General features: G+C 40.0%; 1 protein-coding gene across 17 annotated transcripts in view; it reads right to left on the bottom strand.

Moving 5' to 3' along the window:
- FRYL (FRY like transcription coactivator) overlaps nucleotides 1-25,158 on the bottom strand; it is a 230,826-nt gene that overhangs the window by 18,177 nt on the left and 187,491 nt on the right. For 16 of the 17 annotated variants that reach the window (XM_053922995.1, XM_053923001.1, XM_053922997.1 and 13 more), the window contains 13 exons: nucleotides 24,759-24,949; nucleotides 23,423-23,517; nucleotides 21,812-22,419; nucleotides 21,403-21,500; nucleotides 18,084-18,254; nucleotides 15,990-16,130; nucleotides 13,544-13,741; nucleotides 11,795-11,956; nucleotides 11,604-11,678; nucleotides 11,109-11,285; nucleotides 7,220-7,423; nucleotides 4,899-5,066; nucleotides 539-789 (listed from right to left, as the gene is read on the bottom strand). In XM_053922995.1, the coding sequence (XP_053778970.1) occupies nucleotides 539-789; nucleotides 4,899-5,066; nucleotides 7,220-7,423; nucleotides 11,109-11,285; nucleotides 11,604-11,678; nucleotides 11,795-11,956; nucleotides 13,544-13,741; nucleotides 15,990-16,130; nucleotides 18,084-18,254; nucleotides 21,403-21,500; nucleotides 21,812-22,419; nucleotides 23,423-23,517; nucleotides 24,759-24,949 (2,539 nt within the window). Of the gene's footprint in view, nucleotides 1-538; nucleotides 790-4,363; nucleotides 5,067-7,219; nucleotides 7,424-11,108; nucleotides 11,286-11,603; nucleotides 11,679-11,794; nucleotides 11,957-13,543; nucleotides 13,742-15,989; nucleotides 16,131-18,083; nucleotides 18,255-21,402; nucleotides 21,501-21,811; nucleotides 22,420-23,422; nucleotides 23,518-24,758; nucleotides 24,950-25,158 lie in introns of those variants that run through there. The other variant, XR_008426718.2, reaches the window with a different exon arrangement.

Genomic DNA, 25,158 nt, shown 5'->3' with positions numbered 1-25,158 from the left:
TCCCTCTCTCTTAGAAATAATGAAAAGATGTCCTCAGATGAGGATAAAAAATTAAAAGGAACAGTCCAACATCTGACAGTAAAAAGAAATCAACACTTTTGCCCATTATTTGTCAAACTTGAAAAATCTGACCACTGATAATGAAACTGTAAAATGATTTTTTGATATATGTCTGGTTTACTCTGGTATCACAAGTTCATTCCATGATTTTGATACTTGGATCTGGCCATGGCCCAATACTGATTTTAACATTTGGCCATTAGGCAGTCTGCCAAAATAGGTATTTGCTGTGCTTCTAAAAGCATAATGTCACAACGCTTTGAGAAATGCCTATTTATTTTATTTTAAGTGAATATTAACAACAGAAAACAAACCCATCACAGTAAGCTGTGTCATTGTTAAGAATGAAGACAGTATGATTCCAGGCTAAAACATACACAGAAATAAAGGCAAGTAAACTGGGATAGAGGGTCATAGTTGGGAGGGGTGGGACAGAAGATATCATCTCGTGAAAGTGTTTGTGACACTGTATTCTCACCTGGACAGTCCGGAAAAATCGGCTTCTTCTTCTTCACATCGTTCATCTAGTTCTTTCAAAGCTAAGGTAACATCCTCTTCACAGACTGACTCTGGGTAGCTTTCAGGAGCCAGAGGCTCTGGCATGTCAGCTTCCTCTAAATCCAGAATTCCTTGACACACAAGAGAATCCTGCTGTTCTTGAATTATATACGACCCTTCATCTTCAAAGGCTGTAATACCCTGTTCCTCCTTTAATACTGAACTTGTATCCTGCAGAAACAATAATTTTTCATGGACTTTAATAACATTAGAACAAAGATAATTTTATCAACATAGAATAAATGACTATTTCCATCAATATACAACTATTTTTTTAGGTTGTCTTCATTTATACAGTTTAATTTTTGGAGTTTTTAGACTCTGATTATATAAAATTGTTTTTTAAAAAATGGTCCCAGGTTAAAAAAAATTTGCATTAATATGTATCACCTATTGCCACGTAGAAACCTTAAGGAGTTCTGTTAACAGGATTTAGGTGTACTTAGAAATAATTGTTTTGGTAAAACATCTTCTTTCATACATAGTCTAATTCTACATAAGAGGTTTATACTACTACAAATTCCCTCATATGAAATGTCATTTCTTTCATTATACCAGAGCATTATTCTCAGTGAATTCCAGATACAAGGAAGGGGGAATCATTGAAAATAGTTAACCCATGGGCCCTGTCGGGCTGCGCACGGGTCGGGACCAGGTTCTGACCAATCAGGAGGATTCCGAACTGAAGTAATGACAGTTCATGGCCTTACTGGTATAAGCGAGATGTTAAGTTTTCGGTATTAAGACCACAATACCTCATTTCTCCAGTGAGTTACAGTTCAGAAAACCCTGGGAAATTTTAGACTTTTATTTTTGAAAATTAAATAAATTACAAACTCATTTATCAAATAGGATGACAAAGATTTTATTTCTTTATTTTTTCGAGAGGGGGGAGGGAGGGAGAAAGACAGAAGAGAAACACTGATGTGTAAAACATCGATCCCTTGCCTCCTGTACGCACCTCAAGCAGGGACCAAACCCACAACCCCGGCATGCGCTCCGACCAGGCGACCTTTCACTTTGCGCCACGGTGCCCAACCAACTGAGTCACAAGGGCCAGGGCTGAATTTTTCTATGACACCTAGATTGCATGAAGAGAGTGCTCTGGGGCTAATGGAATGGATTCCAGGTTTATACTTGTAGACTATGAAAATCAAATTTTCTTATTAGACAAACACACACACACAAACATACTTTGTTACATTAAAAAACTCAATACCTATAAGGAATAATTTCTGCCACCCACGAACTGGCCTCTAAATTAATGTAAGTGCTAGAAGAAATCCTCTGTAAAGGCTTCTCGAATACACACGAGTTCAGAATGGAGTCTCTTCTAGGGCCCAGAAGTTTCTGTCACGACATTCTATAGCCTGTTGTTTTAGCTTCCTGACACTGACCTTATTTAAGAGAAAGATTCAATTCTAGGGATGGATTTTTCTTCATAAAATATAATAAAGTTAATTATATTCCTCATTTTAAGAAAATGGTTTAAATAACAGTTATGGTTTTACTTCAATACCTTGGTGCTTTCGTACTTTTTTAAAATGGGGGCAATCTGGGGCCATTTGACATCTTTCAGCACAGCAGGGGAAACCAAATCAGGCCCACACACCCAAGAGACGCAAACTTGTTCTCTCGTGGGCAGCATTCTTTTGGGTGATGGTTTTAATGTCCGTGGAGCTGTTTCTAAATGATATACTATGGTTCAAAAGTTTCTCCTTCATTCTCATCCACCAGTTCACTAAGTTTATAGTAATAATGAAACCCACTACTGTGAGAGGAAAACATCTCATAAACTGAAGTGTTTTTCCTTCAGGAAGAGAAGTGTGCTCAGGAACCTCAGGGTGCCTTGGGGGCGAGCCCGTTAAGTACTGTTAGATGAACGGATGCCCACCTGAAATACCAGTTTCCAATATACTGTATGGAAATACATGAATTTCCAGTAAAAATAAATTATTTCTAGGAGGTAGTTTACTATGATCGTAGCTTTTTAATAACCAAAAAATAAGAGTTCCATATTTGTCAAACAAAATGGAAACAACCATTAACCACGCCGCTTTTCTTAAGAACGGATTTCTGTGTCCGTCTCCCATTCCACGTTTCCCAGGAGAACGGTAACTGCTAGTTCACGCCCACCTAGCAAGCCTCCCGGCGCTGAAGGGAAGTGCAGGCCGTCTACTTAAGGTGCATCCCGTCTACTTAAGGTGCATCCCGACACGTGTCAGTTCTCTCCTGTGAACGCTTCTCACGTTCAAGCCCTCGGTCTTAGTTCAGAACGGTTCCCCCTCTGTCTTGCTAACATTCTTATCTCCTCATCTCAGCCTCTTCCAATCCACCACCCACACCTTCATCATGGACACTTTACTGAACACAATGAGACCATAACCTTTCTCTGTAGCAGGTACAAGAACCTACTTTGATTTCTCCATTAGAAAAGCTGAGATTAAAAAAAAGTAAACATAATCAGATCACATCCTTCTCCTTACAATCCTCCAGTGGTTACCTGCTGTGTGGCCTCTAAAAGCGATCACAGGAGCCCACGCTCTGACCCCGCCTCCCTCCAGGCTCCCGTGGTTCACTGTGCCCTGCTGGCTGGCCTGCTGTCCTTCAGATGCTCCAGGGCCTCCTTCGCTGCTGCTCCCTCAGCCTGGAACATTCTTCCACCACATCACCAAGGGCTGGCTCCTTCTTGTCACTTAAGCTTCACCCCAAATGCCACCCTCTCCAGCATTCTCCTCACCAAGTCCACACAGCTGTTAGATGGTCTTAGTATGAATAGTATGACGATCACTTTCCGATGCAGTATTTATATTCTATTTGTTTTACCCGTGTATTATGTCTCCCCTACTGGAATAGGCTCTGTGAAACCAGGAGCCTTTGCTTCACAGAGTGCTGTAGCTGAGTGCCAGGAATAGCGCCCAGAATGCAGTAGGGGCTCAGTAAGTACTGGGTAAGTGAGTGAATGCTTGTGCGCTCTGTATTCCTGCCTCGGCACCTAATATAGTGCTGCTCACAGGTGTACCTTAAAAGAATGAAAATTTATAACTTCCTATCCTCTTAAGATAAAGTCTAAGTCTTTAGTCGGCATATAGGGCCCTTCATTTCTTAGGCCCTTACCATCTCTCCTATTGCCCCTCCTTCTCCATTAATTCTCCGAACACTGAATTTCCTGCTGTTCCTGAACCTACCATGTTTTTTCACATAGCCACATCTTTCCACGTGCTGTCCCTCGGCCTTGAATGTCCCAATTGCCAGGAAGTTGGCCCTTTACCACTGCCACCCCATGCACAGCTGATCAGCCCCTGACTTTCAAAGCCTCGAACATGCGTGTCACTGGGTTTCTCACACTGAAATGTAATGCTACCTTTTAACCTTCTCTGTCTCCCTTAACAGCTAATGCACCTGGGAGAGCCGGGATCACACCTTACTTCTCTCTCTAGCACCTAACTGAATGCCCGGCATTTAGTAAAATCTCAATACTTGCTAGATCAAATTATCTAAACTTCAGCTATACTAGTATGAACATTTAAAGCCATCATCAGCTTACTAAGAGTGTGAGAATTCAACTTACTAAAATGATGAGATCTAAAAACTACATGAATTTGGTGAACACTGAAAAAAACATAGTATTTTCCTAATGGTCGCGAAGGCATACAAGCACATATGACAAAGCTACACAATTACAGTTTCTAAAAAAGTATTTATAATAGTCTTAAAAAAGAACACTAAGGAAACTAATACTTACTCACTTTTAGTCAGTCATTAGCTTGGAATCTGGCTTACTTCTCACAGGCCTTCCCAAAGAACATGGTACTAGTAGCTCCAAAGTCTTTTTAAAAGATTTCATTTAAACAACTGCTAACACAGCTGGCCTGAGGTTTTCATCCCAATCACAGCACCGATTACATAAACCCAAATACAAAGCAAAAAGAAATGGAAAACCGAAAGCGGTCCTTAGAGAAGACAGCGCCACAGAAGAGGCTCACCATCCCCAGAGAAGCGGCTGTACGTGAACCTAATCACATTCTGCAACACGAAATGCTCATTGAAAACACTCAAGATTATTTTTAACCTGTAGGTCATTTCCTTAATCCATCAACTGTATTTTATCATCAGAATTGACTTTCATTTAAAAACAACCCACCAGGTTAGAAATACTGGACACAAATCAAATCATTAGCGTTATTAGATGAAAACTCTTTGGAAAGAAAAGCAAGGGATGTCACAGAGTGCTAGAAAGAGCCCAGATTGGCCATGCACCAGCCCCCACTTCTTCCCACCTCAGGCAGCTGGCTGTTAGCATTGTCTAGAGAAGGCTCCAAACTTGGGGTCTCATCTCTGATTTGAAGCACTTCTTCTGTTGAGATGCTGCCCGTGGAATCTTGAGACTGAAGAAGTAAATCAGGATGGTCTGGCATGGTTTCATCCGCAGCAGAATCGTTGTTTAACTAAAAGGAAAAACAATACAATAAGGAACTTATTTATGAGTCAGTGATGGTCACAAAGGCCACAAGAAACATGTCTGTATCTTAAGATATTTGACGGGGGTGGGGGGGGGGGGGGCAAGAGCTTCTTTGACTTCCTGAAATTGCCTTTTGCCCCATGCAATCTATCAGAACTGGTACTCTTAATGTATGCAGCTAGCCAACCCATCAGCAGAACTGAAATACCCTTTATACAGGTTACGTTTGCTAAACAAAGCTATCGAAGGGGAGGAGCTCTATGGAACTATGTTCATCTTGAACTGAAATTCCTATTTTTACCGTGAGGCTCTGTGTTTTCAGGGGTCTGAGCGTCGGTGAGCCAGGGGCTCCTCCCTGTGGCTTCGGCGCCCAGCACGCAGTGGCTTCTCAAGAAGCAGCGTTAATTTTAATTCTGAACTGGCTGTACCCTTACTTAGGCTGAAATCAATACCATAAAACTTCAGTATTACAAAAGAATTAGGACAATAAAGTGGTTGTCATGATAGTCTATCATTAGTTGGTTTATACTCTTTGAAAAGTGGTAGTAATTAGAATAAAGGAAAATTTTACACTTTTTCCTCTTTTAAGCAGGGTTGTAAATTTTTCATGGTCAATATTTAACGTGAGAAATATTAAGTTAGTGATACAAAGTAGGTGAAGGCAAAAACTATTTTTTCCCATGAGGAGGAAGCAACTTCAAGTTCTTTTTTCTCTCACCACCACTATGACCAGGGTTGGCCTTACAAGGAGACCGTCGATTCTGCCCCGCGGCTCTTGTGCGGGCTAACCTTTAGTAATCACATCCTGCGGGCTGGGTGGCTTTCCTCCTCATGAAGTTCCCATGAGGTAGACACAGTCAGCAGCCCTTTTTCAAGGGGGAGGCTACGTATCTTGGCCCCAGTTACACCGCTGGCTGGTGGCAATGCCACAGCTTCAGAGCCTACACTCTAACTCCAGGGAGGGCCTGTCATTCACTTGGTCACTGTCGCCAGTAACTCAACCATTCCTGTAACTGAAAATAGTCCCATGGAGGACCGTGCGCGGGAGGCATGGAACTAGAGGCCTGGTGCACTCCCACCCACTAGCTGTGTGGCCCGGGACACGTCACTGAACCTGCAGAGAACTGCAACAACCATCCTTACCTCTAGTGGTTCAGGAGTTACAGTGACTAACACATGTGGGGCACCATGAACAGGGACTGGCACATCTTAAACACTCAGTGAATCGTAACTATTATCTTTCTAATGCTTAAATGGGGGGGGGGGGGTTAGTGAGAGACACATTGGTGCAACAATGAGATGCTGAAAAATGAGGCGACAAGAAGCCAATCACAAACTGACAACTTTACATCTGGTCCAAAGCCAGCTCAGCCCTTCATTCAACATCACTGCCAACACCTTCTCGGCAGACTGGGTGTGCAGCAAATGGGTCCCGATTAACGAGAGGCACAGTTTCGTTCAGTGTGAACCGGCACTCGCAGAAGAGCGGTGGAGATGTGGGCTATGCTTGTCCCGGCCGGCTAACCCCCGATCATGTGGACCATGGTGGCTGCTCCTCACACCGCGGCTTCCAGCTCCAAGCCAGCTCCCATGGCACCTATGGCCTTCCTCCACCCCCACATTTCCGAAGGGACACACTACCCCACAGTCTTCTGTTTCTCATTTTTGACTCATTCTTTAACTCTCTGCCATCCAGCTCTGACTTATGATACAAGTCAGAACCTCCATCTAAGTGACTTCATTGTGAAAAAGACCAAAGTTGTGCTCAATCTTTCTACAATAACTGGGAAAGAAAAATGGGTAGTGAATCAAGCAGTGCTGGTGTCCACACTGATACTAAAAACAGGCATCATTCAAGAGGAGGCCCTCTGAGAGTGCCCAGAACACCTCGCCACTCCTAGAAGAGAGGTGGTATCAGGATGCATGTTAGCAAATGGGCGTGCGCTACCAACTTCAGGGTGTAGTCCTGTCATGGATAATGGAATACTCCATTACTGCTGCGATTCTGTATTTTCATTTCATGTGAGAATTTTACCGAACTGAAATGGAAAACAGAGTGTCAAGAAGCAGTGGTCACTAGGTTGGAAGCTAAGAACACCAGGGGACCAGCTGTCACTGTGTGAGAAGGTGGCTGTGTACCATCTGCGAGCGTGAGAGGATCTGGCTGGCTGTGAGGGCCGCTTCCTCTTCTGAGGACTCGTCTGTGTCCTCCTGGTTCGTCAGGTTCAGGCTGGGGGTGCTGCTGGAGCACTGGTACTCCTGGAGGGATGGCGTGTCCCCTTTGTCCATGCTGTCCAGTGAGCGCCTGCGGACTCCCCAGTTGAAGTTGTCCATACTTTCACCCTGGAAAAGCAAGACGTGATTTCTAAGACCTCAAATACATGCTTACAACTACAGTAAATGTAATACACCAGGAAAACATATACCAAGATGAAAAATAACTTAATGCATTGTTGTAAGCAGAGTTTCAATCAGCCCTTCAATTGCTTGAAACTTTTAAAATATCATTAAATATTTATATTTCAAGAGATCAAAAATATTTGGTTGATGACCTATTGTAACTAAATAATTTTCTTCACTTTCTATATTGTATCACTGGGGACCAACTAAATCTACTATCTCGGCCATTTCCAGTCTAATATACAAACACAAATGAGGTCACAGAGAAGACAAACACATCACAGACAACAAGGACAAACAACCCACAACACCAGGCTGCAACTTACCTGCAGCTCCTGGTTAGCAAAAAGGAAAACACACAGAATTAGAAAGAACGAAGACAAACATTTAAATATACACTGCACTTCTGGGGAAAACTCGCTGTGATTTCTCTAACTCAAAGACTGATTCAAGCTCTGGGTTAAGGTTTGTGCAGGAAGCCAACATGTGATTTAAATTACTTTTTAATGCAAAATATGCGAGCAAGTCAGACAGACACTTAAAACAACATTTCTTTGATACACTTCAGCAACACAAACTTTCAAAAAATCTTCAAAATTCACATAGATTTAATACTTGATACAATGTAAAACTGACTTACAGTAAAATACTGACATTCAGTTGACGACATACAAGGTCATAATTATTTTGGACTGTAGGATGGTTCTGACTAAATCAAATGGTCATTTCTTATTATAAAATAGTTTAAGCTATTACAGCTATCAAAACATAACTTTTGCCAACTTTAAAAGGTCAAGAGGAAATACACCAAATCCCATTTCACCCTGGATTTATATAAGTTAAATTTCTGTTATTCTAAGCTGATCTCCCCCTGGAAGGATATCATTCTTACAGCTCTTTCTTAAGCCCTGATATGACAGATTACAGTGAGTCGGCTAGCAGAATACAATTTATGTTCCTTTACCCAAGAAGGATTGTCCAGAATAGAGGTTTCAAATCCCTTTAAAAAAAATAAATAAATAAAGCAGAGGAATACTTATTTCAAATGAAATTTAAGATGGAAGTCAACTGCATAAAACTGATGAACAAAACCGGAGCTGCTCTGGTTGAACCAGGAGCTCCAGCCGTTGGCCCTTGGATCTTTCCCTCCTTCTCAGGGTACACCCTAGAAGCTGTTTCAAGTACTATTATGTAGCATGACACAGGATAACGTAAATGGCCCTCAGCGCATATTTGGTGAAGGAATAAATACACACTGTGGGCTTTCAAGATTTCACTAGCAGTTAAGTTTGTTTTGTGGCAAAGTTTTTCCTGATACCATATTTTAAGAAAAACTATATTTAGATTTTAGAAAATCTCTATCATTTGATTTGGCCTAATTATGAGGCAGAATTAGCAGCGCTCTCCCCAAAATGCCATCACTTGAGTTAAAGACAGACTTACAATAAACTTCTTTAATTTAATTGAAGAAAAGTTGTATTCAAAAGCCATTTTTATTACCGCTGACATTTTAGAGTACTGGGTGAACCTGGAAGCATTTATAGTGATCTTTATAAAAAAAGCAAACAACAAATAACCTTATCATTACAAAAATGTCAAGGGCCCACCTTTAACAATTTGAAATTCTGAACTCTGAAGAGCAAGTAATTACAAAAGAATCCAGAAGCAGCCCATGCCCTTGAGGTAGGGCCGCAGGCCCCTTCAGCCATCCCGCTTTCTTGCCTAGTTGTTCATTCAAGTCTGTCCTATCTCCTACAACATGTTTTACAAGTTGTGGATGTGAAATCTATTTTAGAAGGTGGAGACCTGCCCTTTTGGGAAACAAACATAAAAAAGAAGGAAGAGAGTAGAAAGTATCGGGGTGCATAAAGCACCGAGCGAGGACACATCCTCTCACAGCTTTTATTTCTCAGGGGTGCAGGGATATACTTGGATGTGATGTAAAATGTATTGACCATGGAGCACAGTACCAAACAAGAGTTTAAAAGCTGCTGCCCTACAAGCTGCTGAACCTGTGCAATTGGGTCTTCGGGAAAAGGTGAACTGGTGAACTACTCTACAGAAGCCTGCATAGCTCCTAGGCTGGTGTGAAGGCCTTGTGTCTGACGAGGCGCCGCTGAGCACAGAAGAGGACCTCCCCGATCAGGTTTCCTGTCAACAACTAATGGGGAACGTGGCACAAAGCCATTACATTTCACCCCTCCACCTCACCTATTGGAGCAAAGGAAATGTCCCTTCAAGAGAGCTGCTGAATGCATATGTGGTATATGGGTGACTAGAATGCTTTGTTGAAAGACCTACCAATGACATGGTATGGATACTTAGTAAGGCATTTGGGGTTCTCAAATACACAGAAATTTGTAACAGTTTTAGAATGAACCTTTTTTTTTTTTTGACCTGTTTGACATAAACTTCTCAGGTTTGAGTGCCTGTAGTTTAGGGTGCTGACCTCAGTGACAGGGATAGGTTCCTAAGACAACCAGGGCAATCCTATCCGCTCTGCCGGAGCGATCCTTTCGGAAACTGGCCAATGTCTCAACATGGGCCAATGAAATGTGACAAGAAATTTGCTAAAGGGTTTAGGAGAGCAACTTCTTTACTTTCCTGAGAGCATTTCTGGAAGGGACCCTCACTTCTTCCGAACTCTGCTGCTGCGGGTGGAAGGCCACACAGCAGTGACAACCGTCTTTCTGCTGCCTGAGGCCCAGCTGACTTAGAGAGGACGTCAGGGCTTGGAGAGCTGCAGAGAAAGGGTCAGCGACCACACTGAGCTGTGTCTAAGAAGCCGTGACTCTGGACGATCTCCGTTTTGTAAGCTAACAAATACAGTTTTTGAGTTGGATTTTCCATTTAGAAATCACCTGAATGACACAGCCATCATTTAGAGCAATTTGATCTAAACTGAATCAATTTAGAGGGGAAGGCCCTTTGGGTCTTGAATGAAAGGAGGCATTTAGGACCGCTGGCTACGTCACACCCTGAAGAAAGTGGTGAGGACCGCCACAGGAAGTCCCCCTCATTTGCCATAAAAACAAGTTTTAGAGAGCCAGACCTGTTTAATCGCCAATTTAGTGTAAGTACCACATTCTTAAAAATTGTTTGATAAATTTTAATTCAATTTTGTTACTCTTTTGCTGCACATTAATTTGTATATCACATGCCAAACATTTAAGTCTAAGCTCACCCTAAATGTAAACAATACTTTTGATAACGCCATAGGGAATATAGTTAATAATCCTGTAGTAACTGTGTGTGGTGCCAGGTGGGCACTAGACTTACTGATGGGAGTCGCTCTGTGAACTACCTAACTGTCTAACCCCCACACTGTACACCTGAGACAAACGAAATATTAAATGTCAAGTGTAGTTAAAATAAAATGCATAGAACTTTAGATAAAATCCATTTTCTATTTTTAAAGACAGAGACAAAAAATTAGATGTTCCTCTTTTATTTCAGACTTATTCTGCTGTTGGACTAATTGTACTAATCACATTAGTTCCTGATTTAGGTTTTTATCCTTTCGACCTTACACTGACCTTAATAAGGAAAGAGTCTCTGGTCAGATATTCAATTTTTATACAGTTATAACTGTTCTACAAATATTACAATAGAAAGCCCATATCCTTACCTCTGCGTCTTCCAGTTCAACATCTAAAAAGTCAAAATCCTTAAAAACTCCAAACTGCTGTTCACTGGTATTATCTTCCACCGCTACCTCTTCCTCTTGAATTATGTCTTCTGTGGCAGAAATTAGGCTAGTCTGCTGGTCCGCAACTTCCAAGTCTTCATTAGAAGAAAACACCACCTGACCCCCCCACAAAAAAAAGCCATCTGTCAGCTTTGTCATTCTTCACATGAGACATCAGTGCCCTAAGAGCCACCACAGGCCTCAACTGTCAATGAATTCAGAGGTGTCATTTGGTCTGCATGTTAACGTCTAACTGGCTGATCACATAAGTAGCACAGCTGCCAAGGGTCACAGAGATAAGTCATGTTTTTTTCATGCTTAGTCAACACCATAAGCCAGGTAAGTTAAAAAAGGCAAGAAGACAGAATAATTTCCCTCTCCTCATGGAATAACACGATTTTTAAAACCTTTACACACGCTTTCATGGCTACTCACTGATGGATTCTTCGGAAGGCCAGATTCTGGACCACAGAGAGAAAGCACATTCATTAACTTTTCTCTTGTTCTTCGCTAAGGAAAAAAAAATCAAATGCTGGGATTACTATTAAAATAAGACAATTTCTCAAGTTTTCATACACATGATAAAGTTGATTCTTCTATTCCATGAAAGCTCAGTTTTAATGTACCTGTGATAACTGTGGCCTTTTCCAGCTAACAGGGACCAAGGCAGTAGAATTAGAACCAGAAGAAGTAGAAGAAGTACTTCGAGTAACAGCAATCACTTTTGGCTTCCCGTTTCTTCCCGCTGCAGTGTGCTGATCACCATATTTGTTTCCAATAATTGGTGTCTACGCACAAACAAAACGACAGTGTTTGACTCAAATACTTCAACATAAAGGGGTTGACAGTATAGCTGTGACATCTTTAAAAAACCACCAACCAAAAAACAGCATAAGGAGAAAAATTACTTAGCATGTGGTAGATGCTACAAAAATCAAAGTAAGATGTCTCTTTTTAAATCAAGAGATTTCATTTTATTGGAAATGAGTTTCTGAGACTATTAGAGAGCTTATTCCTATTTTCAATATAGATCGCTTTCTTTAAAAACAACCACCTCCAACCTTTCCCCACACGATTATAAAATATATCTTCTTTGAAAGCTCAGAAAATATAAAAATAACTTCTAAAAATTTCACCATTCAGATTTAAAGTCTCTTAATATTTTGATGTTTTTTCAATGCATATTGTTCAGTGTGCTTCAGTAATGTGATTTTGCAAAGATTCAAGGTAAGTAACAACTTCAAAGAGGAAGGTATCTGTATAACTTACTACAAATCTGATGTATAACATTTGCAAAATTTATTTCAGTAAAAATTCTATGAAGATTCAAAACTCATTTATATGTATTTGGCTTTGTGAACTGTCTTGAATTTGCATTTGAAAATAATATTCAAGCTCATTTGCATGTTATACAAGTCCCTTTTTTATTATCTGGTGCCCACTTGCCACCCTAACCTCAACTTCTACCATGTTCCCTTGAACTTCACACACCAGCAAAACCAAACTTGCTATTGTTTCCCAAACACACCATCCTTTTATGGACCTATGTTTTGGCACAGGCTGCCCCTTTTGCATGGAATATTCACCAAGCACACCCCTATTTATCTTTTAAGGGTGACTCCAGACTTCCAAGAAGACCTGCTCTGACAGCACCACCACCTCTGGGCGATTATACTTTGACAATTTGCTATGTTACAGTGGACTGTTTATGTGCCCGTCTCCTTTATGACAGATTCCAATCCTAACAGATTCCTTACTGATTTCCTTTCCCTTCTCCCTGGTCTATTTTCCATCCTGTTGCCAGACTGATCATTCTAAAATGCAAACCCTAATACAAGTATAAAAATCCTTTAAGAGTTCCTACTGCTTCAAGATAAAACAATCTCGTCCCTGGGGCAGTGAAGATACCACTGGTCTTGCCTCCACCCCACGCCGTTAGCTTCATTTCTCGTCACACTCTACCTCCATGCTCTGTCCTCTGTCCTCAGGGTTTGCTGCACTAATTGGAAGTTTCCAGAGCCCCATGCTTTCTCACAGTTACAAGCCTCCATTCGCGCATGCTGCCTTTTCTTGGATTTAATCTCCCCATCCCAAGTTTCCATCCATATGCCTGCCTAGTGTTACTTACCTTTCAACACACCGCTCAGTCAGATGTACACGTATTCCTAGAGTACTTTTACTTTCAGCCAAGCACTGATAACAATTTTTATTTGCCTATGTCCCCAGGAGGATTCGAGCTTCCAGAGAGGCCTTCTCTCCACCCCCTCCCTCCCTCCCCCTATCACGGTGTCTGAGTGTGAGCTCAATCAGTGTATGTTAATGAACAAATGAAAAATTTGTACGAGAGCGTCTACATCAATTTCTGAGCACCTTACCTCAGATATATCAAAGTGAAAATCTAAGGTCTTCCCAGGCAACTCCTTAGAGACATTGTTAAAAATCTTAGTGAAGGATATTTCAGGAGAACTCGTATCTCCTCCATAGGTCTTGGGGCTGTCGTTGGGCACAACGAGACTTGCGGAGCGAGATACCACCAGTTTCAGTATGTTAAGGGCTTCCTTCCAATAAGGACTCTGAGTTAAAAATGTAACAGACATGTAAGAGTTACAAATCCATATTTAACTGGGAACAAAACTTTAGTTATACTGTAAACAATGAAAATACTGTTTCTACAAAAACTCCTATGAATTATTCATTTTTACTTAGAAGTCGTAAACAGATCTGAGTTAAAAAAAGAAAACAAGTTATTATTTGTACCGATAGTTTTATAAGATACCATATACTTAATAATGCTTCCAAATCAGATATCTTGCATTCCTCCCAATAAGTGCTTTATAAATATTACTAATGGTAAACAAAGGAGTTACATATATGTGCAGGTTCTTGATGAATGAAGTTTATAGTTTTATGGCTGTAAATAGTTTAAGTTTTGGAGATTAAACATTTTTAATAATACATTTTTAGACATAATAGTAATACTAAAAAAAAATTAGATTTTTGTCGATGGCTCAAGCCCCAAATAATAGGTGTAAACACGGGGCTGAAGTGATGCTCTCAGGGATTACTGAGTTGCGTAGGGTGCTTTTGTCCCTACCTGCCTGGTGGCTATGTTTTTTTGGTTGTTTTTCTGCTTGTCTTAGTTTTGTATTTTTCTACTGAAATAATTTAGAAATAATTTACATGATGAATTTATGTGTGTAGAAAAATCAATGTCAAATAAAGAATGTATACTATTTTCCCTTTACTATCTACTGAAAAGAATACACACAAAAACTACTTTTCTCTTCCTTATACCAATATCACATTTCAGCCTTTTGTTATACATACTGCTTACAGCAGACAATATCATATCTCAACCTTATATTATACATATTGTTTCACAGTCGATAATCCTGGGGTGGGATGCCATTAAAAGAATAAGAGGAAATAAAAAATCTTTTGCAGAACTGAGCTATCCAATTTAGTTAATGACATCTTGCTATAAAGATACCTAGAGCACGAAATATTTAATAATAAGAATGTCCATATAATATTGTGATGTTTTAAGTATATCATTGTAAAAACCGGTTTATATTTATCCAAGTAGAAACTGTTTTTTTTCTGACAAAAATAATTAGAGGCTCTGGGCATTATAAAATATAAAAACTTCTTCAGGAATTTCCATGAATTATATGGGCCACTGTGTTCTAAATGTAAAAGATTATCAGGAGTTCAATTCTATAAAATGTTTAATGTTTGAATAAAGTAGAAGTCAGTAACTGTGATGACCCATCAGCTACATATGAAGTATTGTGTGAACCAAAGTTCACACACTTGAAAATACATTTGAAAAAAATAATAGAGCCAGCATTTTAAAGTTAGGAGATTTAAGAGAAAAACCCAGGTTTATGGCTTCTGTTTTAAAAAAAGGAAACTGGAAGCCTTGGCCACACTGGACCTGGACACCTACATGGCAGCTGTGGGCGGGGGTGGGGGGGGGCGGGGGTGGTGGTGGCAGTCATTCGGTGACTTGTGGGCCCAGGGGGCACGTGAGCCTGTGGTTCTGGACAAAAGAAACATATCTGTTTCCTAAATTAGTAATTCAGTGTGGTATGTGTTTCTATGGGAGACCCAGCTACGTGTTTGATGAGTAACCGTCTATATGCTTTAAGAAGAGAAAGGTACTTTAGGAAAAACCAGAATTGTTACTTGGCGAAGCTTTACTCATTCAGAGCTGAGATAGAGGAGATAAACAGGATCACCAGAGACTCATGCTTTTGGCCTATTTGCACTCAGTGATTTTCAAGGGAATCTAAAAAATCGCCCAGACTACCTAATGGAATGGAAAACATTTTAATACAGTTTTATTACTCAGACACGGACTAAGACACAAACTCACTGCTAGCCAAGTACTTCCATCTGTACATTCTGTTTTAGAGAAAGCAAATATTGCTGGAGTCGAAACAAAATATTGATCTGTTAAGGTCCTTAAAGAGTTTGCCCCGTAACTGGCTGCACCCACAACACTGACGGGCTCAGCGGGGCCCTTCCTAACAGATGGTTCGAAGGTGAAATTCAGTACGGACCAGCCTGACTTGTCATCACTTACATTAAATCACGTCTGACTATTTTAACTTTCTAAATATCTGCCGCTTTTAAAGAAAATCAGATACCATTCAGATTCTGCTTTTTGTCACTTACATTGAGAACACTGTCCCATGTCATAAATATTCCTGACTTGCCACTTCGTCACTCTTCCATACTTACGGTGCTTCTGGTTTTTTATGGTTCTAAATCATTTTGAGATGCACATTTCTATACGTGAGTTCTGTGGCCACTCACCTGTACGTATTTGCCAATAATCTTCATGATCTCCAGATTGAACTGCTTCACGGGGGCAGCGGAGAGGTCAATGTGACTCAGAAGACTGTAGATGATCTGCAGTAGTGACTGCTGCATACTGGACAGTCCTTTTTCTAACAGCTAAAAGTAGAATGAACAAGCTCACTTGAATCAAGTACAAGAAAACTCAATACTGGTATTCACAATATTGAAAAATCCAGTGTAATTCATTCAAACCACGAGTTTATGGTTAAATGATTAGAAATCCAGGGACCAATAAAGGTAAAAGGTAATGTCTATTACTGTTATTTGTCATTGGTTCAGAAAGGAGGAGTAGATATTTTTCATCTTAATCTTTGTCTTAATTTTTTGTCTTAATTTTTCACCTTAATTTTACTTATTTAACTAGTTTAATTGAACACCATTTATTTTAGGTAAAGAGAAAAATCACTATATACCACCACGACCAAAAAATAACTACCTCCCAAGCTGTTCACACCAGCTACTTATTAGCTACGTGATCTTGGACATATTTCTTAACTTCTCTGAGCCCCTTGATTTTTAAAAATAGAATAGCAATATTACCTACCTCTTAGTCTTTGCAAGATAATTAAATAGTTTTAAATACAAGTAACTTGCTTTAGTACCGCTGTTTGTAATACTTTGAGCATTATTAATAATAGTGCAGTAAGGATGAGTTACACTTGAGAGAGCAATGTTTGAGGCAGAGCATTCTCCCTACAGAGTGGACAAGTGTTGCCCATGTGTGCTGCATTGTGCCGGGTCCAGACCTTGGATCCCATGATGGGAGCATCACGGATAACTGGTGCTACTTTAGTGGTGAGCTTTATGGGGGCACAAAGTGAAGCTGGTCTAAGGCACTTAATTCAAAGCCCATTCAAGGCAGTCAGGACTGGTTTTGTATTGGCTTTTGTTCTAAAGGTCTAAGTAGAAGATAAACTGAGAGACTTGCATTCATTCAGGGGAGGATGCTGCCACACAGACAGCTCACACTCTCAGCTCCCTTAAATACAAAGCTGATGGGAGCAAGCCTATCAAAACCAGCACTTTAAGACTTTACACCAGTCCTGAAGTATTTTATAATAGTCAACATCAGTGATGTAGCTAAGTTAAAGTGTTATGAGCAACATTTACAAGGTTTGAGTTATAAGTAATGTCTTTTGAGTTTACATAGCATTTTGGCTTAATTTCTAGAGGTCAACTTTTTTAAAAAGGAAGGTATTAGTTTATTATAAGCTGATAAACTTAAAAAAGTATTTTGTTTATTTATTTTTAGAGAGAGGAGAAGGGAAGGAGAGGGAGAGAAACCTCAATGTGTGGTTGCCTCTCATGCAGCCCTTCTGGGGACCCAACTTGGCTCACAACCCAGGCATGTGCCCTGACTGGGAATCGAACCAGCGATCCTTTGGTTTGCAGGCCGGTGCTCAATCCACTGAGCCACATCAGCAAGAGCTGATAAATCTTTTTAGTGACTAGGAATTTCTTCCTCTTGAAGTTCTCTTTGTGGCTATCTACTCAGTATTTTATTAGGAATGAAATTACTTCCTAAACAAAAAATACTAACTTTTATGCTGTTCTAGGGCTAGTTTTTTTTTTTTTTTTTTTAAATAACTCTATGTTTAGCCACCAACATAATATTTTAGATTGGGAAGCGAAAGTAGCATCAAAAAAAAAATTTCCAGCAGAAATGCCTTTGCACAGTATTATTCGAGAAAGGATTTTACAGCAGAGAACTAATTTGTAGAAACAAGTATTATAACCATTCTCTAGGATCAAGACCTCTAAAAACCCATTTTCCATTTTAAATAAAGTTGAGGTTTACATTATTTTGAGTTTATATCACTTAGGGACAGTGAATAAGGAATCAAATATTAAAAATGGAAAAAGAACTTTATAAAAACTTCCTTTTTACTTGGAAGGAATAACATATTTTTCTTTAAAAAGAGAAGCAGTCTATATTCACTCTCAAAGACAATTTAAAGATTAGTACCAGTGCTGTTTTTTGAAATAAGTCTATGTAAAAGTTTTGTCACAGAGCACGTAAACCTCCCACGCCCCTTTTGGTAAATTTACCTCTGCAAGGTAAGTCACAAGACTGAACGTGGCCCCGGAGAAGGAATCGTGCAGGTACCTGCACACCACGTTGATCCAGTTCGAGCAGTCCCTGGAGTAAGTGTGTGTGCTGTACAAGCTCATCATGTGAGCCAGGTTGGCAAGTGTGGGGCATTTTTCTTCTGCACACACCTAAAGAAAAGTTGATAAGTTTCATTCACCAAAAATAAAGATGCAAGTTTAAATTTGATTTCACACTAAATATATTTAATAAAATAATTTACATGTGTATGTTGAAGCTCCAATGCATTTTATTTCAGTGCAGTGGGAAAGTTAAACAGAAGAGAAAAAAGCACAAGACATTAAGAGAATAGCAACAGAAGATACGGAAAGACGACTCAGACGTCAAACACTTCAGTGGGTGTTGAGTAGTATGGCTTTTATCAGCCTAATGCTCCTGTAAAACTCTTCCGGGAAAAACCCATCCACGACTTTGTAAACCCTGTACGTCATTTTGTAACTGTTTTGTAAAAAGAGTTTTGTCTTGTAAAATCTATACAGAATAGGCTCAGACTGGGAATTCTCTGGGAGGTTCACAGCCGTAGGGTCTCGGTAGAACAGTCAATTACAAAAAGCCTCACTCAAAGAACTCCGCTGACTCCCGGCAGGGTGGATCTCAAACTGCTCTTCAGGACATCACCTAAAGCCCATCATTTACAGGCCATTTCAAAATATACGGGCTTGCTGAAGTTTGTTTGCTACAGTACTACGGAATCTGAATTTGTGGGGACCTTTCTGACCAAATGTAGCCGCTTAGTCTGTTCCCTAAGTCATGGGTGAGGATGTGCTTTTGTCATTCTCTGGGGACACCCAAACAATGCAGAACTGGAAAAGGGCCACACATGTCTATCGTAAAACGGCTGGCCTCAACGAAATTTATTTCAGTTTTCTTTTTTCCATTTTCCTCACTTATCCTTCCATCTTATTGATGTTCTGTGTGTACTTCCACAAACTGCCCAGAGCACTGAGTAACAATAGCAGAGTATGACCTTTTAAACTATGTGTACCATAAGGTCAACTCTCAGATGGCTCCGACTCTTATTTTGACCCGTCATGTGGGTGTTATCACGGGGTCGGCCGAGACAGGAAGGTGTGCAAGACTGTGCAGACTCCCACAGTATCTCGGACGCTATTTTATAAAAGCATTAAAAGCAATTGATTGTACGCATATGCCTCTTACCCATAAAATGAACACCAGGAAAAAAAAAAGAAAAATTTTACTTGTATTTCAGAATAATTTATCATACTATTTTTAAAGTCACATAATTTTATAATTTTACAATTGGTTAGTCTTCAGGAAAATTATTTTATAGTTTAAAGAATCTTTCCTGAAGAATAAGACATTCCTGTAGAATTGTTATATTTTTAAAGATTTTTTCCCCTAAAGAATGATTTTTAAAAGCCTATTTTTAAAAAGAAAAAAAAGATCTTTGGAATATAGTCTGTGCAATTTTATAAAAAACTGACTACCTTAGATTTATTTTGGAATTTTTGAATTACCAGGTTAAAATCTGAACCAAAGAGTGTGTTATAACAAATATTTTTAGCACATTATTTCTGCCAGAATGAACAGCTAAAAAGGACAATATTTGTCCTAAGTGGTTGCCTCATTTTGAAATTCTATGCTCTCCAAAGGCGCAAACAGTAGAACCAGAGATATTTGCATAATGAGGAAGCACATAAATGGCAGAAAATTACTCTCAACAGTTTAAATGAGAGAATAATTAAGAAATCAATTTAATTCATATCCTGCAGGTTGCTAAAAGCATACAGATGGAACTTCTGAGTGTTTGTCAAAAGGAAGAGAACAGACTTAAAAAACAATTTATGACTCAAGGAAAGCCATATATTTTATTTCTTAAAAAGAAAAAGATATTTGGAATTTCCTGTTCTTTGCCTCATTATGACACGAGGCTTGACACTCGAGCAGTCAAGGCCCTCGGGGCCACGCTCCTCACTCCGGGGCAGCGTGTGCAGGGGCAGGCTAGTTACCACTCACGGAGCTCACGCTGATGCTTTCAAAAGCTCCTACTGTCCTTATTAGGGAATTACGCTTTTATTTCTTGAAATCCTAAAGTAAGCCAATATATTTTTCCCCTAATATTTTCTTTCTTATCCCTCATTAAAAAAAGGAAACTTGTTTACATTTTGTGATGTGTTATTAGAATAGTAAAATGAAAATTATTTTAAATTATTTCATATCACTCTTAGATTTCATGAATACAAACACATTTTGCTGGGTTTTCTTTTCTTAAGGCAAATTATCATTTTCAAAACTGAGATATGTTCCATCAACTATAATAATGGCTCTCCTTTTTGAATATGTGCTTTCAAAATAATTATGTTAAGGATCTCTCCTTATCTAATTTATTTAGAAATACAATTAAAAATGGAAGCAACAGGAAAAAATGCAATCAATAGCAATGTTCTATTAAATATTTTTTGTATGTCAGTCATATTCTCTTAAAATTAAGATCAAGAGCTGTAACACTTTTAAACAAATGTTAACAGATGATTTAAAAATAGCTGTATTTCTATTTCAGAACTCTCCAGTGGGAGTGGAGGGGCAAGTAAGTAAGAAAAGAAATGAAGGGAACAAAGAGAAAAGATGAAGAAAGTATTAATAGGAAAAGGGCAAACATAAACAGAGGATTTTCAGAACTCCAATATATATAGTCTGTCTCCTTCCTCAGGGCCTTTGCACATGCAATTTCTTCCGCTTAGAAAACTTCTACTCTCAGGCTCCTTGTTTCCTACCCAGGGATCTTACTTTGGTTATTCTGATTCAGCCTTCATCGTCAGCTTCGATAAGATTTCCCAGAGGAATATTTTGCTTTATGTGCCCCTAGCGAACTCTGCCCTCTCGCTGGACTTAACAGACTCTGCGGTGACTGTCTCCTTTCTTGATTTCATCCTCACCCTAAGGCCCAAGGGGTAAGTATTCCTTCTACTTGATCTTTGTACTTCCAGCGCCTAACCCAGTGCTCAGTAAATATCTGCTACTGAGTAAGTGAATGAATTAGAAACTGCCAGAGACGTAGAGAGGATAAAGTAGGGAAACGGAGCAGAAAAGTACTCAGACTCAGAGGAGTATTACTCTAACAAGATAATTTTGTTCACCGTCCTTTGAGCGGCTGTAATTTAATTTCCTTATATGCATAAAAAGAACGAAAGTTGAGATGTGAAGTTCACAAAGTAAGTGACAGTAGAAAGAGCCCCCCAAAGACAAACTCTAGGAAAACTCCCCCTAGTGCCATCTTTCAGCGTAACGTTTGCTTACCTTTGCTATCCGGCTAGCTGTTTCTTTGCAGAACTGAGTTGGGCTGTCAAAATGCTGAATTAAGTGAGGCAACAAGCAAAGGATGTTAAGAGGAAAGCCTATCAAAAAAAAAAAAAAGAAGAAAGAAAGAAAGCAAACAATAACCAATTTAATTGTACATCCTTTTAAAAGTTAAAGGTATTTTCTTTAATGGTTCACAGAAACCAATTCCTTTTTATTTCCTGGGGCACTTGATCTTCTTAAGTTCCTTTTTTATGTTTTTTGCTTCTACAAAAGAACTTCAGCTCTCTCACATATTTAAAAAACTGAAACTGTAGAAAAGCAAAAATTAGTAGATTTCCAAACCAATGATTAGTTTGCATTTCACTCCACCGAAAGCACAGAGCAGGAGCAATCCCGCTCGCATTACCTGACAGCTGGGAAGGGTCGACCAGGGAGTGCTTGGAGACAGCGATGAGCTTGCTGAGGAGGTGCACGGTCATTTCTTGTGTGGACACTGAGGTAAAACCCTTAAGGAAGAGCTGTTGAAGGCCTGGAAAATTATTCCATTTCAATTTGCTTTGTACATTTTCAATCTTCTCTCGACTCTCTGATTTATCCAAAGGCAAATGGATAAGCAGTTTGTTCAGAAGTCTGAGAGCCAGGAGGTATTCGTATTCATAATCCGATTCTAATAAAGATGCCGCTATCCAGAAGATGGTGGCCATCAGGCTGGCAGGCTCAGTAGTGGACTGCACATCATACAACCCCTTCTCTCGGAGAGAGGAAAGGCTTCTAGTCCTCGCTAAACTGCTGCTATGACTTATCCGTCCGTCCATTATATCCAGTGTGTTACTCCGCCGCCGGTCACCTCTTCGGTCACCAATTAAACTTAACCTCAAAGAGTTACTTCTTGCATTGCTGTTGTATCCCAAATAACCGCTACTACTAATGGGACTTGTGCTTAGGTTGAGTTGTCCAGTGCTTTTCCTGTTAGCTGCATACTTGTTTCCCATGACGGGATCATGATATGAGGTTCTTCAAAAAAGAAAAGAAAAGACGAATGCATGCACGAATCATTTCTTTTGCTACATTAATTTAACTATAGGAAACACAGAAAAACGGTTAACTGTTACCAGGGAAAATCATTTTTAGGTGCATCTGACTTTGCTTAATCAAATTTGAGTTCTCCCTTCCATACTGAAACAAAATGTACAACAGGATCTTTTGTACTGTGCCAACTGTTTCCTTTGAGTTGGATAAGCTATGAGAGGAAGTGAAAATTCTTCTGTAGAAATCACAGATAACTGCGCTCTGGGATTTAGCAAACATTAGGTTTGATGCACACTCCTTCCAAAAGAAGCAAGCTCAAAAGTTAATTTTTTGATTTCTCCTCCTGCACATTCAATTATCACTGACTGAAAAATAACTACAGAATGCATTCTACCTTACATGTGCCACCAGTATGGCAAAACGTGAGGAATATTTGATAAAACCTATTGGGGGAGAGTGATATATACATGGATCCATTTATAGTCTGTTGATTGCTGTTATTAAAATATAAAGAAAATACTGTAAGAACCCACAGGATGGAATAAGTAGCTCTTCCCTGGGGCAGTTAGAAAAGCTTAGCCATGAGGTGACACTTGAGATGGGACATGAAGGATACGTCAATTCAGGGTTTGCAATGGAGGGAAAGAAGGAGGGAGGCAGTTCCAGGGAGAAGGAACACACGTGCAACGTGAGTCCGAGGGGCCTGGCTCGCAGTGGGGACAGGTGGGATGCTGAATGTGGCCTGAAGGGAACTTGTCAGTGAAGCACATCTCAGACTAGGACAGAAGGGGCACAGCATTGCCACTTAGTAGCTCTGTGACTTTCAGGCATCCTCACTGTCTGAGACTCATTTTCCCCTGGTAACGCATCTGAACTCTTTGGTATCATTCTCACTACGAGTATTGGAATAATACAGTATAATAGTCATCCATGTTAGCCACTGACGTTCTGTATACAAATCTACAGGTTGCCTGGTTTAAATTCTTACTGAGAAAGGGCAGAAAGAAGATCATAATGCTTCATGCTTTCAGCCAAAGTATCAATTGCAGATTCCAATGTGAGAAGAAGCTCAATCACGAATCCCTAGAAAAAAGGGCAGACTTAAATTAATTATGCTCTGGAAAAAAGAAACTGCAAGGGACTTCCTGGTGAGATTTAAAAATAGAACAAACTCCCCATTAACATTACAAAATGATTAAGCTCTTAAGCAACATGATCTTGCTGACTGATGAAAACTCATTAAATTAATGGCATAAATTGATTATAATAGCACCACCAGTCACCTAAAATTGCATCTAAACTGAATCTATCAGCAAGTCTTGAAAACATTACTTTTAATGTACCTTAAATCTGACCTTTTTTCTCTATCTCCCTAGCTTAATCTAAGCTGCCAGCACTTCTGCTTGGACTCTTGTAACAACCTGCTAGAAGACACCCCCTTGCTTTCACTCTTGCCCCTCAAAAACTCTACCTGGCCCCCAGAGTGAGTTTTTGAAAAGCAAGTCATACCTATCACCCTGCTCTCAAAACCCGGGAGTGGCTTCCCATCAATTCAGAGTAACCCCACCTCTCCCCAGCACCTCCTAGGCCTCACAGGATCTAGACCTGCCACCTCCCCAGCCTCCTGCCTCTGGATATCCCCACCCAACAACTCCAGAGACACGAGTTTGCTTGAAGGCCTTCAGAAAAGCCAACAGCCTCTGCCTCAGGGCCTTTTCACTTCCCAGTCCTATTTCCCTCTGGTGGATGACCTTCCCCAGTTACCACAGGAGTCACTTCTTAAGCATGGGTTCCGAAATCACTCCCTCTTTCCTGTCACTCTTTGACCTGTTACTCTCCGTTACTACTGTCATAGCATTTATCACCAGTAAAACTGTGCTGTCTATGACTGGTGGACCAGACTAGGCTTACGTCCCCAACAGAATGTGAGCTCCGGCGTGCCAGGGACTTTGTCCTATTCACATCATATCCCCAGTGTCCAGAATGGTGCAACAGGGACATGGGTTCTCTGTTGCAATATTTCACTTAATTTACGTTAAAAATGAAATTTAATGTTCTACTTTATGTTTAAATTTAACTTCTTATCTCTTTCTACCTTCTTATCTCTACCGTCCAGAGCTCTGTGTGTGTATGAGTATAAAGGTAAAGCTTTCTCTGAAAGGCACTGAAGTTATTAAATATTAAACACTAAACTTTGTTAACATGACATTAATAACTCCCTATGTATGACCATGAACTTGGCCTACCTACAGTGACCCATATGGCACTAAGTCCTTGACTACAAGAAGATGGTCAGTAACTGATGAACAAATTTAATGAAATACCTGTGCGTCTTCTCCTGGATCTCCCACAGTTTCGACGAGTCTGGAGAGAACATCGGAAAGGGTAGCTGCAGAAAGAGGCTGCTTTAGGGCCCTGAAAATCTGAAAGGATCTCCCAGCGTAGTGTCGGGAAGAACAAGAAAGTGCTGTTTGCAGAGCAACTTCGCTAAGATGATGTTCCAAGTGAATTCCTTCTGTGAAAAGAAAGGGAGCAAGTAAGTGGTTCTTGTTTTTCAGAAGGTAGGGGTTATAGTCAGAGGCTAACTGTTTAAAACCCAGTGCCTGGCGCAGTACCTAGGGGCACTCACATTTTATGAGTCAATGCTTTTGCTTCTCATGAAGCTGCATTTGCATTTTAGATGACTCCTCATTCTAATCTTCAGGGAAGTAATGCTAGGAACAG

This window comes from Desmodus rotundus, chromosome 4 (genome assembly GCF_022682495.2).
Source record: "Desmodus rotundus isolate HL8 chromosome 4, HLdesRot8A.1, whole genome shotgun sequence".
In the NCBI taxonomy this organism is placed as follows: domain Eukaryota; kingdom Metazoa; phylum Chordata; class Mammalia; order Chiroptera; family Phyllostomidae; genus Desmodus; species Desmodus rotundus.
This window is presented reverse-complemented; position numbering and strand designations above follow the sequence as displayed.